Source organism: Colossoma macropomum, unplaced genomic scaffold (assembly GCF_904425465.1).
Source record: "Colossoma macropomum unplaced genomic scaffold, Colossoma_macropomum, whole genome shotgun sequence".
Lineage (NCBI taxonomy): Eukaryota > Metazoa > Chordata > Actinopteri > Characiformes > Serrasalmidae > Colossoma > Colossoma macropomum.
This window is the reverse complement of record NW_023494785.1, coordinates 26,119,240-26,136,837: the sequence shown is the minus strand read 5'-3', so window position 1 is coordinate 26,136,837 and position 17,598 is coordinate 26,119,240. Positions and strand designations below refer to the sequence as shown.

The window sequence follows — 17,598 nt, the reverse complement described above, 5'->3', positions numbered from 1 at the left end:
AAGAGAGAAAGACATTAGGGTGGTATGTGAGAGTTTGGCATGTGTGTGCATGTGTGTGTGTAACAACATCAATCAGAAAAACACGGCTATTATTAATGTGAGGAAATGGCTGAGTCATAGTGGATGACATGGAAGAGGCTACACACACACATACACACTTCCCCTGACTACCGCACATAATTTCAGCTTCTCTCTACAAACAAACACGCATGCACACGCTCTCCCGGCTTCTTGGAAAGACACTAATGCTCTCACCAGCACACAGATACTCTCTCTTTTTCAAGGGTGTTAAGAGGGAGTTTGTCCCCTCTTTGCTGCAGTAACAGCCTGTATTCTTCTGAGAAGACTACACTGAATGTTGGAACATTACTGAGAGGTTCTGGTTACATTCAGCCACAAGAGCATTAGTGAGGTCAGATACTGATGTTGAACGATCAGTTCTGGATCATAAACTTCACTACAACTCATCCCAAAGGTACTGGTTGGAGCTCCATCACTCCAGAAAATGCAGTTTTAATTCTCTACTGCCCAGTGTCGGGGGGCTCTAGTCGGCGCTAGGTACAGGCCATGGTGACCTCATATGCTGATGCTGCTCCAGAGTGTCCCATTCTACTGATAATGCTTTTCTATGGAGATTAAACAAACTGTGTGTGTGCAAATGAATGTATCAGCAATTGGTGCACCTTAAAGTAGCTGAATTCACTGATTAGAAGGGAAGTGTGGATATTTTGGGATGTGCAGTGCATGTTTCCATGTGAAATTCATTATTTTTTTTTATAAAATTATAAAATGTAACATTTTAGTGATGTCCCACAATATTCACATAAACCCTGTAACCATCTACCCTCTGAAATATTTTGAACATTCCATAAGTCACGACAGGAAGTTACATCATATGAATCTTAAGATTATGAGAGGAAAAAAAATCCCTCGTTCTTTTTTCCGTATTTACACTGATACTGATTGAGAAGGTCAGTAAATTTTAACCTTGTTAGCAAAAGTACAGCTCTAACCCCTTAAACCCTTAAGACCAATGTGCAGGGTCCACACTTCAGTTCCTCCCTCACATAGTTATATGGATTACATATTAGTTTCATAGTAGCTATTAAATATTGTTAATAGCTAAAATATTACGTTCTCTGTTTCATGGTAACAATAAAGCAAACTCTATCAGTCCTCCGATGAAAAAACAGGGCTTGAGGCTGCTAATCAAGACACATAACCTCAAGTCAACTAATGTTACAAATTACAGATTCATTTCACTCTCTCCATTTTTGTCCAGAATCATGGAACAGCCTATCTATCCTGCCACAGCTAACAGCCCATCTTGACAGGTACAACCTCTTTTACGCCGACTAGCCTGGATACAAACCAGGACACGCAACAGACTTCATTAGGGACAGAAACTCTCCACAAAGCCAAGGAGAACTCAATGTTCTTTGTCCTCATACTCCCTCACCTGCTTCTTTTCAACAAGGTAAACACTGCTGAACTTGACCTACTGCTCTTGCTTGGCTCTCATTTTCAGGATGAATTCTACCCGGTAGCCTAGAAAGGTTTTCTTCCAGCTCCCCACAGCTTTATTATTGGATTCCCCTGAACCGATCCCTCTAACTAAAAGATATCTAGCAGCTTTTTTCTATACAGAATTTCTTTTTTTTCTCACTGTGAGACAACTTGGTACTTTAAAAGCAAAATATTTGTGATGATCCATAATGAATTTACTTTCAATATCTTTTATTAATAAATCAAACGGAAGTGATGTGCCAAGTCAGCTGGAAGGCTCTCATTCACTGCTCTTGTTTGGAGCACATGAGACACTGGCTGACACTCATCTGTGATAAAATGCGCTGTTACGGTGACGCAAGTTCCTGTGGCAATGGGTGTCCATGCATCACGTTACAGCAGCTTCTCATTCGACAGCTTCTTCTTTGAATCTTCTTGTTCCACCTTAAATGGTGCAGCAGTTACATTCTGGCACTTCAGGCACCATTTAAGGTGGAATGGGAAAATCCGAACAAGAAGATGTCAAATGAGAAGCCACTTCTGCCTCGTAAAAAGTAGAACATTGAGAGACAATTTACAAGAAACTGTTCTACTTTTGTGGAAGTTTCCAGCTGGTGATGCAAGAAAAGTGGCTACAGCTGAGCTAAAGCTTAAAGCAGAGCAAAGTAAGTTTGTGTTTTTGTTTGTATTATATTTTTAGCCTACACTCGTACATTAGCACATACTGAGGCACATGTACAGCCAAGATAGTAAAATGGACTCAAAATGTTGTGGCTCCCAAGGTGGTTCGATTTTTGTTGAAAGGACAAAATGACTCTTATTAACCTTTGGGTTGCGACCCCTGCACTAGCTTTTAATGTAGGGTGCATGCCACATATTGTCCGGACGCTGCACTTCCGCACTTCCAAGTTCAGCCTTTTGCGTTCCGTCAACATTCCGTTATCAATTAAAATTTAGAAAATTGATTTTTGACATTTGTGAATTGATTCAGCATCGTCCACGTCCGCATCACGATGTGTCTAAATATCGATTTTCCCCCCACCCCTAATGTATTTATAATATTCAGATCCTATAGGTTCATACTTTAGATCTTCAGAAGAAAACAACCTTTTTTGACTGCAGAGATTCTTCAACATCCTGTACAAGTCTTAGTCATTTCAAGACTCAATAGCCCAGTTATAATTCCTTTTTTAACTCATCCTTGCTCACTTCAACTCACCAATTGGATGTGTGTCACAAGTTGCTACTCGTGCAGAAGTGGGGGAGAAAACAGTGAGCAGCGGATTATTCAAACAGTACGCAGGTTAGCCTCAGTGAGCTAATCAGCTAGCCATGAAAACTTTGCAAAGCAAAATGTTTTTAAGAAGTTTGAGCTGAACGTACATGTGTGAGTAACTGCATTGTCTGAATATAAACTTGGAGTAGAAACGTTGTGTAACACCTTTCTTTTTGGCCTTGTTAGCCATAAAGCCTTTAACATGCTAACAAGCCAGCTAGCAGACGAAAGTGATGAAGTTAAGAAAAGTTAAGCATTTTAAACCAGTTTGCTGTGGCTTATAAACAGATTTGTCCACCATTATTTTGGATTTGAAATGCATCAGATCGCAATAATTTCTGGGCAAGTTCTGCTGCTGAAGTCAACACTGGTGTTTGCTCAGTCCCTCACCCCTCCGAGGGCTCATCTAACTCCCTTTACTTGAGCTAATAAAGTAATGGAGCAGCACTTAAGATGGCGCAGGGAATTCCCTTGAGGACTCCAAGTGGATGAAGGCTTGTTAAAACCAGTTAACGGGGGGAATAACTCCCTGCTTTCCGGCCTTCTCTCATATGCCATTTCTCCTAGAATGCTGATGAAATTCTGCTCCATAATCTGCCCAAGATCTCCCTATTGAGACCTTTTCACTGGCTTCCTGTAAATCAGAACCAGATACCAAGCTCTGGTCCTCACATCTCTTTTCTTGCTCTTCAGTGGTGGAATGAGCTTCCCTCTTAGGTCTGCACTGCCCTGTCTCTCTGTTCTTTCCACCACGGACTGAAGATGCACCTCTTCAGACAGTGCCATGGTAACATTCCACACCTATCTACACTTCAGTCCTGTAGGCCTAACTTTTTGTTTATTTGAGCTTTTTAAGACAAAAAGAAAAGTGGCACATCACATTGTGTGTAATAAATACTCGACTTTTATATATGTATTTAATTGACAAAATCATACTATGACAGCACTCTAGTTTTTTAGGTCACAAATCATTGCAGTACCTTCTGTAAAGGTGTTACACTGTCTTAAAGAAAGAAACCTCTTTTGTTTCATCCAATCAACCCTCTTAACCTGTTCAATTTGTTACTGTTAGCCGATATTCAACCCTGTTACTTCACTTTGTGTTGTAAAACTATCAATAAAGAAGTATTTGGTCTTCTTTAAAAGAAAAAAAAGGTTCATCATTACAGTAAATTTCAGCTTAAATGCATGTGCATTTCATCTTTTTTTTTTTTACAATTACAACTATTTTGATATATAATGATTAATCTCTTAGGAAGCGACATTTTATTTAGGAGAAAATGTAACATGCAATTTCTAATCATATTCAAACAGTTGCATAAATTTTGGTAACAAGGCACTGTCAGGAAAGGAAGCATGATAAATTGTAATTTATTATCTGAGACAGATGACCGTACTTTTGGATGGTTAAATGCCTGTTTTTTTATATTCAAAGGAATAAAAGTGAATTCCCAGTCGTGAGATTACTCACACACACAACATGAACCTGGCACTGAAAGACTTAGATACAGTTCTCCACGTGCACAGTGTTGATGTGTGTGTTCTTTACACTCTCACACACTCACACTGTAGCAGACCGCTCCAAACATCATAATAGCGGAAAGATTTACTCATATTTGCTGTTTTAAGGGGCAGTTGCTGTGCTAGACAGAGAGAGAGAGGGGAGAGAGACAGAGAAATAGAGAGAAAAGGCTACCTACATAGGGACTTTATAACACATGCATAAGCATATAAATATTAAGTATTGCTTTATAAATGTATTATAAACAGTTTTTGTCAGTAATAACGTGATGACAAGATGACTTATGAAGTGAATGACACTGTGTTGACATAAGCACCCTTAAACTAAAGTGATGGACCTTTGTTCCAGTTTTTTTGTTAAGTACAAAAGCACAATATCTGTTTAGGAGAACTACCTCTGTTTAGTCCACACAGGTCTCCATAATAGAAACTGTTCATCAAAATAGTCTAACATAATTACTGTAATAGCAGTACTTGTACTTTTAGTACTTAAGTACATTTAAATGCAAGTCATTTTCTAATTTTGTACTTAAGTAAAGAAATTTTCCTGGAGTATAATTTTCCAAGGTTTTTACTCAGGTAGGATTCATATAATAGGTATGAAAATTATTATTTAGGTTCGAAGGCATCATAACCTTCCAAAGAACCAAAAAATGTGGTGCTCTTAACTCAGCCTCTGCTTCTTAAGTTCCATTATTTGTGAATGATCCTTCATAACAGTGTTACAAATGGAACAAATGCCCATCGCTTTTAAAGACCCTTATGTCAGTACAATGCTACTGCCATTTCTGGCATAAACTGTTCATAAATCTTCAAGTTTTGCTTTATAAATACATTATCAAATGCTTATGCATGAGTTATGAAGTCTCTATGTAGGCAGCCTTCAATTCAAATATAACTCGCTCTTAACATCTTTAGCTTAAGCCCCTGTAGCACTGAGTAAATGCCTTCATAGTGACTAATGTAGCTTATATTTTAGTCACGACTCTTTTGTATTGTTTCTGTTTTGACTCTCTGGACGCAGCCCAGGAAAGGAATGTGTTCACTTCGATCATAGAGGACTCAAGAGATGAGCTTAACTGTCCAACTTTAAAAATGGGTGGACCTGCTCTTAAAAACCAAGATGTCAAAGTCTTCACTGCAACAGTATTTCCCAGTAGTAAATAATTGCACCATCATACACAAATGAATTCATAAAAACACTTTTCATAACAGATACGTACTTTTGTGTTACAGATTTATATTTGTTTTTATAACAGTTATGTCCGATTTAACAATTACTTATCTTCTTACTGATTATTTATCTTATTTTGTCTTGTTAACTACCTGTTGACCTAGAAAATGTCAACACGCCTTTACACTGTACAAATCTGTCATCTTTGGGTAAAAAATATTTATGCATTAAGATGCTGTATCAACCGCTTGTCACATTCTCTGTGGCCCAATCAGTTAATAACTTATTTTTAATGACAATTATAATTATTGCTACATCGAGCTGAGATAACGTATTTCACTTTCTAAACTGCATATTGCTCAAAACTGCATTGATACATTTACATAATGTTACATTAACCAACCCCTTAGTTTTATATATTATACATAAGTACATACTAGTTGTAATAATGCACAATAAACACTCTGATAAGGCTTTGTTATGCAAAATCTTAAGCATGACTCCACCAAATCGCCAAAATTTACATCATATTAGTGTATGACTGGCAACATTTTATAGGTTCTAGGTAGCATCAAGTGATTTCTGGAATTAATTGCATTAGAGCAAATAAGAGTTCAATAAGTTACTAGGACTTGAAGATGTGTTCCAGTTTTACTCATCACTAATTTGAGGCTTAATAAGCACAAAACATGTTTTCAGTAAGTCAATTTGCATCCCATGTTCTAAAATAATGATAATTCCATGGCCTTTTGGTTGCCAAAAACAGAAACCTAATTACAAAAAAGTTGGGACAGTATGTGAAATGCAAATAAAACAGAAAGCAGTGGTTTATGAATACACTTTGACCTGTACTTGAACAAAAACAATACAAACACAAGATATGTAATGTTTTATCTCCATTGTTTTTTGTGATCATACGCTCATTCTAAAATTGATGCCTGCAACAAGTTCCCAAAAACTTGGGACAGGAGCAATTTAAGACTAGGAACACTGTGAAATGTTCAAGAAACTTAGGTGAAAATAGGTGAAATTATCTTGCTTGGGTATAAAAAGAAGTTCTAGGAAAGGCTAGGTCCTTTATAAGCAATGATGGGTCAAGGCTCGGTACTTCGCAAAAATACATCAGCAAAAATCTAACAGTTTAAAAATAACATTCTTCACCAAGTGATTGCAAGGACTGTAGGTATTTCACCCTCTAAATAACATCAAAAGATTCAGGGAATCCAGAAAAATGTCTGTGCATAAAAGATAAGGCTGAAAACTGCAACTGAATGCCCTTCAACCCCTCAGACTGCACTGCATTAAAAACTGCTAAGTGTCTGTGATGGAGATCATCACATGGGCTCGGGATTACTTTGACAGCTATCAATAAACACAGTTTTTCGCTGCATTCACAAATGCATGGCAGACGTCATATGTCAACAACGTCCAGACACTCTTCCAACTTCTCTGGACTCAAGCTCATCTGAAACGGGCTGATGCTCAGTAGAAACTTAGTGGTTTGACGAATCAACATTTCAGACTGTTTATGGAAATAATGGACATTGTGTTCTCCAGGACAAAGAGAAAAAGGACCATTCAGATTGTTACCAGCATAAAGTTCAAAAGCCAGGGTCTTTCAGGATATGGGGAGGGGTATTAATGGGTAATTTGTATGTCTGTGATAGCACCATTAATGCTGAAAGACCACACCAAGAAACATTCTGCATGTTACAACAGCTTGGCTGCGTAATCAGAGAGTGCGGGTGCTAGACTGGCCTGCCTGCAGTCCAGTACTGTGTCTCACTGAAAAAGCGCACAAAATACAACAATAAAGGTCCCTGATTGGTTGCACAGCTGAAGGCCTGTGTAACAGAAGAATGACAAAAAATTCCGCTTTCAAAACCGGATCAGTTTGTGTCTTCAGTCCCCAAATCATTATTCAGTGTTGTTAAAATCAAAGGTGATGTAACACAGTGGTAAACATACATCTGTCTCATCTTTTCTGGCACGTGTTGCAGGCATCAAACTAGGAATGAGCATATAGTTAAAAGAAACAATAAAGTTCATAAGGAAAAAAAATGTATGTTTTAATACCCTTTCTATTGGCATTTGACACACTGTCCCAATTTTTTGGAATTGGGTTTGTACACAAGCTGGGAATATTTTAACTTAGTTTTATGCCATTTTAAAAACTAAATGTATTAACAACTAAATTGAACTCTGAATAGGAACTGAATTTGTGATGTAAACTGACTTATAAAAAAATGTATTTAGTCTCTAATTAGTGATGATTAAAACTCTACCATAGAGCATGGAAAACACAGTCTCATGCCATTTATTGAACATTATTACAAAAAATAACGCAATTATTTAAGATGATCACATAACAGACTTTATTAATTATGTGTCATAATGAATAAAGCTTAACGCATAGTGAATAAACCATTTAGAATAGTGTGATTTAGGCTACTGAACAAAGAACACCTTAATAAACCTTTGATATGTGTTCCTTAATGTGTTAACATAATTTTGCTCAATATCTGCATAACTGATACTGATATAATGTATATTTTGTACATTTTTGTGAGAATATCTCATATTTGTACATTTTTGAGTGCAATACCTGATTAACAAACAGTAAGATGACTTAATTTATCTGTATTCAAATAACCATGCCCACTCTTATAGAAACACTACAAATCTGTATCACAATCGTCCTTTTGGAATCACCTCAATATCATCATCGTCATCATCACTTACTGGTTTTTCAGCCTCGTCTGCCCCAGACACACGCACAGCGGCCAGCACTGCGCTCCACAGCACAAACAATCTGCAAAGATTATGAAAAATGAGATACATATGATCAAATTTAAACTAAAACATAGAGACAGAATGTTGACCTTCTTTCCTCTTTAAATACATTCTGTGCCCTGAAGTGTGGCTCCTATCCTAACCTAACTGCTCAGCTGGGTGTTTGGATACAGGGACAGAAGACTGACTGTCCGGTTTAATCAGCGTCTTCACAGAGTCCGTTCAGTCACAGTAACTGCTTTAAAAGAGTAGTTAGGCAAAAAAATCTGGTTTTCAGTTTTCCCCTGACCTCAAAGGTAGCCGATCAGTCAAGACCCGTTTGTTGTCTAAAGTTTCCTTCTTCAGTATTAAACTGGAGCTGTGAGGCTAATGTAGCTAACAAGTAACTGAAGATTATACCCACCAATTAGCATCATGCAAACCACCTGCCTAAATCATCACTTACCCCAGTTCTCAAACAGTGTGTCAAACAGCTAAAAGCAGTATGTTAAACAGCATCAGAAACCACATAAGAAAGTCTATTTGAGGTAATAACTTGACAAGGTTTGATGATTTAGGCTTGTAGTTTGTATGGTGCTAATGCTAATGCTATAAGCTTTCATTACTTGTTACCTCTTTAGCTAAAGAACTGAAGAAGCAAACTTCAGACAGTTTAACTGCATTCAGGGTAAGAGGAAAATTGTATAAATTTGATTTTATTCCAGTAACTTTAATCCTTTTGTGCAGCTGTTCTGGGAAACTATTTCCTCAAGCACCCAAAAGGTCAAAAAGAGTCTCCAGAAATCTTCATTTATCTCCATAATGTAGCCGTCTCAGTGTGCACCATTAACAAATGTCCACTCAAATATAAATAGCCACAGAGTTTATCTGCTTGGACTACAGCTTTATCGCTTGAGCTGCACAGGGGCAATGGTCAGCAGCCCTGTTCCTGGAGATCTACTGTCCTGTGGATTTCAACTCCAACACAAACACAACACATTTTATTCAGGACTTTGGGTCAAATCTGGAGGCTGGAGTTAAACAGTTACGACTGCTCTAGTCCAGCCTGTTCCAGCTCCAGTGCTGTAGTCCAGCTGATCTGCATAGGTTTGTGTGTTCCTGCATCTGAGTCCCATCATTACTGAGAGCGTAAAACACTGTATCAAAATTTAAAACTCTATATATCCCTCAGTCTTAGCTGAGGGTCTCTCATTTTGCTGTCTTTGTGGAAACAAAGAGAAAATTGAAACAGTACCTTTGTTACTGTGAACAGTAAGGCTGCTTAGTGTCATAAACAGTCTCAGCACAGTTTTTACATATATTGTGACATGGTGACCTCAGTTTTCAGGGGATGAGAATGACAATATGCTTTTAGGATTTATATGGGGTCTTTAAGGTTTTTTGTACCGATTATAGTTTAGTTCACTTTCTCCCCAATTTAGTCATGACTAATTGTCACCCAGTAGATAGGTCTTCCACATAGTGCTATCAAGCATGCTTCCTCCGAGACAAATGAAGTTATCATCATAGGACAGCTCAGAGCACAACAATGGCCAATTCTGTTATGTTAGCTAACAGATGCATAGGTTGGCTAGCATCACTGGCGAGGCCAGTTATACCTGAGAACAGCACCGCAGATAGCTGTGGCATCTTCAGGGATCAAACTTGTGGGCCAACACTTGAAGCATTTTGGTTTCATAACCATTTTGCACATAGACATGCTTTTTTGCAGTCTTTTATTTTAAAAATCTGAATCAATCTGTGTAGTATATAATGTCTAGGATATAGCATATAGTTAAAACATTAATTACTATTAATAATCAAGTCCTTCTGGAGCTGCATTGGGTGTGTTAGAGCCACAAAACACCAGCCTGTGTGGACTACTGGACTGGAGTTGCTGGGAAACTAAATAAACACCAATGTACACAGCAACGTACACAGCAACATACACAACACTCAAGGCATCCTGCCCACAAATACAGATACCAACACAAACACCAACACACAAACCAGCATACACACTGAATTTTGGTTGGATTGAGTGGGGGAAAAAGTGCTTTGGCAGGTGGACAAAATTTGTACGGGTTTTAAAAAAGTGTATAAACTTAATAAACCGAAATACTTAAAAGTGCAGATGAAATTTGATAATGAGGCCTATCTTCTCCCCATATTCCTACTTTGACTGACAGACTTTATTCACCCCTGTTCAGAGGAGGCCTTTGCCACACCCACCAGCATCAATAAACACAAGACAAGACATGGCATGGATTATACAGTTCACTCATTACTGACTGTACGTAGTTGTGCAAATGTTGGAAACTGAAATGGCCCTAATCTGTTTGGTGTAGCATATAAATGCGAACAAGTTTTAAAAATGTGTATAAAAATGCGTATAATTAGAACCAGATATCTGAAGTGTTCAACGGCTCTAAATGCTCCCTCCCAGAAATTCACTACATGAAATGGTTATGAATGCACTGCCTGATTTCTGAGACATTGTTTTATATTTTGCAGGGCGTTTTTGCAGGGTGTTGTAAAGCAAAGTAATCCCCAAATTCCTCTCATCACTACTGTAAAGAAATCTGAGTGAGTAAATGTGTCTATAAAGAACCATTTCATCTCAAACCACTCTGAAGGACTCTGTTTACATCTCAATGATTAAACTGTACAGAAATGTTGTGAAGGACTTTCCCTTAAATACTTCTCTGCAAATTTTTAAAGGCAAGACATCAGCAATTGGTTTAGTATAGTTAATACATATGCATTCTGGCAGAATTATTATCATTATTATTATTTTGCCTGGACACCAGAAACAATCTGGCAACTGTATGCAACGCAAAAAAACACAAGCATTAACATAAACATCTTTACATACAAACATCAACACACATCAACAGTGACATTAACAGAAGACATACACACCAACATACACACACCAGCACATTCATGGGTTCTACATGAACATTCGAAAAACCCTTTCCATGATTATAGAGTTTTTGCATCATCAGAGTGTTCTTCAGATTAATGGAGAATGTGCTGTAGATGGTTCTATATAGAACCTTTTTGGAAAGGGTTCTTTTATTGTTATGATGTCAAGGTTGTTACAGTAGATTACCTCTTTTTGGTGTTATATAGAACCCTTTTCAAAAAGGTTCTATATAAAACCATCTATAGCACATTCTTCATCAATCTGAAGAACACTTTCACTATGCAAAGAACGCTTTAATCATGCAAAGGGTTCTTTGAGTGTTCATTATTCTATACGACTATATTCTGTACTAAAGAACCCTTGAGGAACTGTTATTTCTAAGTGTGTAAGGTACACATAATAAACACATCAGTATATGACACGCCAACACAGACCCCAAAATGAACACCAAACACTAACAGAGAGCATTAATGCCAACACAAACAGTAACACTGACACGGATATGCACACCTGTACAGCCTATACCACTGTCTGCACTGCTGTGATCCACCTGCACTGCACAGTCTCCTGTTTTCCTGCTGTAGCACACCTGGACCAGCTCTAAAACACCTGATCTTTACTAATGATGAGACTAACGATGAGACTCAGGTGCAGGAAAACCCAAAACTGTACAGAGGTGGACTACAACACTGGAGCTGGTAAACACTGGTCTAAACTCCTCTCTGTGGATGTGTCCTCTGTAAGTCAAGCACAATGTACATTGCTTTTAGCCACACTGCCTTTCTCCAGCTTCCCTGACCACTCTGCACAACTTCTAAGCCTATTTGTCCATCAAACCATGGGCTAATCCTTCAAGACATTGAGGTTTCTTGTGTTATTCGAAGTCGTGCTCGACTCCCTGTGAGTCCACTGCATCTGTGGCTTCGCTTTTACCCCAAAAACGGCGCAGTACATTTTGTGTGCAGCCGCAATGCAGCGTTGCACAAAAACCATAATTGCTGCGCGCCGCCGCGGAAACCCCAACGAAAACAGCCCCGGACAGGGGCACAAAAATGCTCCAGGGGTGGTGCAAGGGGGGGCAAAGGGGCACTAACACCCCCTCACCAGCCCACCAGCCCACCCCTCCATCATCTGCCCACGTTTTTTTCAAGCATTCCCATGCGGTCGCTTTTGGAAGCTGCAAAAACGGTGCAAATTGCGCACTTGCAAGATGACAAAAGCAAGATTTTACGCACAAATATGACTTTTTTTGCTCTCAAATGAAACACGATATTTAAAGCATTAGGATAAGCAGCACGTGGTGCAGTGTGACTGAAATAAAAACACAACAGCAACAACAAGAACATGGGCATAAACCTGGAGTGAGGGGCAGTGGAGCTGGACAGCAGCGTAAAGGGTTAAACGCATGGAGCTTACCTGCACACAGATCCAGACCACATTCTCGCTCCCTTTCTCCTTCTCTCTTTCTCTCTCTCCTTCTCCTCCTGCTCTCCTCCGCAAAGCTGGTCGCGCTGTATTGAGCCCCGATCGAACTTCGTGCTGCTACTTGCTCCGGATTCAGGCACGAAATGAAACTGTTTCCAACTTTTTCCCCCGTCCAGCTCTCTCTCTCTCTCTCTCTCTCTCTCTCTCTCTCTCCCTCTCTCTCTCTCTCTCTCTCTCTCTCTCTCTCTCTGTCGCCTTTCTCTGTCACTCTGCCTCTCCCTCTGGTTGACTCACTCACACACACATACGCGCACACACATACACATACACACATATGCACACACACGCCCCCTGCCCCCCTCTCCTCCTCCTCAGGGGCAGGGGAGGGGTGGGCCAGTTTTTTTTTCTTTCTGTCGTTCAACCAACTTTTCCTTTTTGTCCTTGTGGAAAAGTGGTGTGACGTTGGACAGCTGGGGGGCCTGAAGGGGTTGGAGAGTGTGTGGATTACACAACAGCACACGCGCGCACATGTATGGAAACAGTGCTGTTCTACACTGAACCGACTCTAACCTGAACCCACCAACCAAAACATCAGATTTACCCTCTTTTACTGTTTCTAATAAACAACTGCAGCTTTTTGGGGAAAAAGTTTCCTCATGAAACTCTGTGGACATTTGGTTCTCAGAAAGACACACACACACACACACACACACACACACACACCAATAAAATCCTGTACAGTTATTTTACCTCTCTGTATCACAGTACTGTCAGAGTTCAGCTTTGTTTTTATTCCGCTTGACCCCTTGACCAAACACGCACACACACACAGTCCTCTCTTTGTTACACTGAACTGACAGATATAAAAACACTGGGCAGTGTGAACAGAAACAGGTTTAATCTGAAAAGTGAGACAGAATCAAATAGCACTGAAACTAGAAGGGTGATGTTTGTGTACAAACAAACCTGAAGTTGGCTTCATAAAGCCACTTAATAAGGCTTGAAATGCTTATACACTCAGTACCTTTACTCAGGGAACATAATTGTACCATAATCCATGGAAATTATATTTAGAATTATATAAATTGCATTGCCTCCACACATCCCGTCTCGTCTCCAGGCTTTTTATTTTATTGTTCTGTTCAAAACATTAGGTTCTGAAAGTCCACATACATACTTTTCCACTAAAAACAAAAGGACAAAACCACTGTTGAACCTTTTGAGGGTACATTTACATTGTTTGTAACTTGATGAATGAAAAACGTACCTGCACAGAACCTTTATTCTGCGTATAGCTGTTGATATAGTACTGCTTGGTTGGATATACAGGTTGTTGTGTTTTCTACGTTTATGGGTCATTTAATGTTGAAGGGATTATTCTTGTTGTTTGGTTGTTTAAATGCTAAAAATAATAAATGCTGTTTATGTGTTGTTGAAGTTTAGGGCTGTAGATTATTGTTAAACTGATGGATGCAGATGGATGTAGAGGGTGTAAAAGGTTAAATTAGTCTTGTGTACTGTGTGTGTGTTTGTGTGCATGTGTGTGTGTGTGTGTGTGAGAGAGAGAGAGGGAGAGAGAGATAGAAAGAGAGAGAGAGAGACAGAGAGACAGAGAGAGAGAGTCAGAAACAGAGAAAGAGATGTGTGTGAGGGTGTGAGATGTGAGTGCTGAATTTTAACATTGAAACTTTAAATTCAACACTGAAAATGCTACACATGAATATAAATAAATTAAAAAAACACTGTTTACATGCTGATGAAGAGTAGATTAATAGTCCATTAAATATTAGCAATGTAGATGTAGTAATAGTAATGTAATTACAATGTAATAGGCTGATGGCTGTGTATGAAGGGTTAAAGCAGCTTTAACTGCTTCTTATGGTTAGAGAGTCAAGACAACACCTTGTGTCTCCATTATTGTTGTTGGTTTTTAAAAAAACAAAATTGCCCTTTACCTTGTGTTAAACCTTCATGATGATCAGACCAATAGAAATGGTGCACAACTATTTGGAATAAAATTTGTTCCACTGACTTCAGTTTAAAAGCAAGAATGTTTTTTCCTTCTTCTGTAAAGTTACCATTTTGAAGATAGTTTAGTCCCAACAGCGACGAAATAGCAATTTCAACATGCCTATCGCTAATATTATTTTTCTTTAAATTGACTTTAGTCTTTTCAGTGAATACCATTCATTCTCTCTCTCTCTCTCTCTCTCTCTCATTCTTTTTTCATAATTTCTTCCCTTCTACCTTTTACACTTTCTTTCTTCTCTCTATTTTTTATCTTCTTTTTGTTTTCTTTTTATATTCCTTATTTTCTTTTCTTCTTTTCTTTCTTTCATGAATGAGGACATTTGCTGGTAGACTAAGAAATAGCTGCCATTTATCAGATCTGTAGGGTGTAGGAGTGATTTTGGTGATAATGCAGAATGAGAATATGATTGTTCCACTGCATTCAGTCACGCTGGTGCAGATGTGATTGTACAGGCTGGTGAACATAAGCTCTAAAATTGCCCTGAGAGTCAGAGACCAAACACTGTGGCGAGAAAGTGATAGCACGGACTGTCAGGGGACCGATAACATCCAACACTTTTCCCTAAACCAGAGGCTGCACACAGGGCCCAGCTGGACATGGCTTTGTCTAGTTGCACCACAGAGGGGTTTAGTTCCAGCACACAAGCTCTAATATTCAGATAAAAGTTTTTTTTTTAGATAAAAGTGTAGATCATCTGTTGATGCACAATTTGTGCTAGCGGTCCTATAGCCCTTTCTGTTCTGCAGTTTCTGACCATAGAGCTGGTGTTGGGTGGCATTTGGGTGGTGGACCACTCCCAACTTAGCAGCGATGGGCTGATACTGACATGTGTAAAAACTCCAAAAGCACCACACCACCATACCTTTAACAAGTCAGTCTCACTGCTATGTTGAGAGCCGTCCTCCACAGTGGTTCTGTGATAAGAAACTGACCAATAATGAATAGAGAATGGCTAACACAAACTGTGCATCAGCAGATGTTCTGCACTTGTACACAGATATAATGGACCTATAAGGTAGGTGGAGCTCATAAAGTAGTCTCTGGGTCACCAAGATAGCAGTCATTGGAGAGCTTGAACTCAGCACACTTTACAGGACACTCAGGGCCATTCATGTCAAGTCAAGAGGCTTTTATTGTCATTCCATCTATGTACAAGTACACAGTGGAGTGAAATTATGTTCCTCCAGGAACAAGGTGCAACAAGGAACAAAAGTACAAAAGTTCAAAATTACAAAGTGCGAACGTGCAGACAGTGTGCAAACAAAAATTAAGCTAGAAACAATACAATAAATGTGATAAATTAAACAGACATTACACACAGTAAACAGACAGGACAGTGTGAAAACAGCACAGATTTCTGGAAGGTGCAGACATATTTAACATGATGTGATCTGTAAGTTACGTCAGATAACATACATAAACACAGCAGTTACTGATGTAGTAAAACAGTGTAAACACAGTATTAGCAGCAATGTTCCAGATAGATAGTGCAAGTAGAGCATCAAAAGAGGTGTGTGTGTGTGTGTGTGTGTGGGGGGGGAATTTAGTTCAGTCCTTGTGAGTTTAAAAACCTGATTGCTTGAGGGACAAAGCTGTTGCAGAGTCTGGCAGTAGATGTCTGTGATGGAGGGGAGAGAGACCCCAATGATCTTCTCAATTGTCCTCACTATGCGCTGTAGTGTCTTGCAGTCGGAGGCGGTGCAGTTCCCAAACCAGGCGATGATGCAGCTGCTCAGGATGCTCTCCACATCCCCCCTGTAGAACATGGTGAGGATGGGAGGGGGGAGATGAGCTTTCTTCAGTCTCCGTAGGAAGTAGAGGCGCTGCTGGGCTCTCTTGGCTATGGAGTTGGTGTTGAGGGACCAGGTGAGGTTCTCTGTGATGTGGACACCGAGGAACTTGGTGCTCTGGACGATTTCCACAGCAGAGCCAGTGATGTTAAGTTGGGGGTGGTCTCCTTGTACTCTTCGGAAGTCAGGAACCATCTCCTTAGTTTTGTCTACATTCAGAGACAGGTTGTTGGTTCTGCACCAGTCTGTTAGACGCTGCATCTCCTCTCTGTACGCTGACTCATCATTCTTGCTGATCAGACCCACCACAGTCGTGTCATCAGCAAACTTGTGCTTAAAACAGTCATCACATCTGCATCAAGTGTTGACCATTATAGTGGCTTTGGATGTTGAGACAGCATCTTACCTTCAGCAGGCCAGTTCACCTTAGCTCAGAGGTCATTAGCACCCAGGATGTGTTATGGACAGGTTTGAGTATGCAAAACTTAAAATGCGTTACCACTGAAAAACGATAAAAAATGGAAATACGGGGGTTTTCTTCTTCTTCTTTCTTTGACTTCTGGGTAGCTACATATTGCTAACAGGTGTTTAAAATCAAGCCATGCCAACTCCATAGACAAACACTGCCGTAGAATGCTACCTTTGCCACAAGCCAGTTTGTGAAATTTCTGCCCTGCTAGATCTGCCCCAGTCAACTGTAAGTACTATTATTCTGAAATGAAAGTATTTAGGAGCAACAACAGCTCTGCCACAAAGCAGTAGACCATGCAAACTGACTCTAGAAGCAACATCAGCACAAGAACTGTGAAGGAAGAACTCCCATACACACGAGAGTGTCATGAAATAGGTTTCCATGGTCAAACAGCTGCACACAAGCCTACGATCACTACGCACAATGCCAAGCATCAGCTGGAGTGGTGTAAAGCAAGCACCACTGGACTATGGAGCAGTGTAAATATGTTCTCTGAAGTAAATAATCATGCTTCACTATCCAACAGTCTGATGGACCAATTCCATATTAATGCTAATGATTTTGGAATAGAATGTCCATCAAGCTCATATAGGTGTGGTGGACAGGTGTCCGCATACTTTGTATATGTCAACCATAACTCTACATCAGTGATCCATAATCAATTATGAAGGCTACTTTTCTCTGTCTTATGCATGATGCAT

General features: G+C 39.4%; 1 protein-coding gene across 1 annotated transcript in view; it reads right to left on the bottom strand.

Moving 5' to 3' along the window:
- Nucleotides 1–12,850, bottom strand: part of adamtsl4 (ADAMTS-like 4) — a 64,609-nt gene extending 51,759 nt beyond the window's left edge. Inside the window, exons 1-2 of the mRNA XM_036588407.1 lie at nucleotides 12,595–12,850; nucleotides 8,220–8,289 (exon numbers count right to left, since the gene is read on the bottom strand). Of these exons, the coding sequence (XP_036444300.1) occupies nucleotides 8,220–8,289; nucleotides 12,595–12,617 (93 nt within the window). The 5' untranslated portion in view covers nucleotides 12,618–12,850. The remainder of the gene's footprint in view (nucleotides 1–8,219; nucleotides 8,290–12,594) is intronic.
- Nucleotides 12,851–17,598: the final 4,748 nt, after the last annotated feature.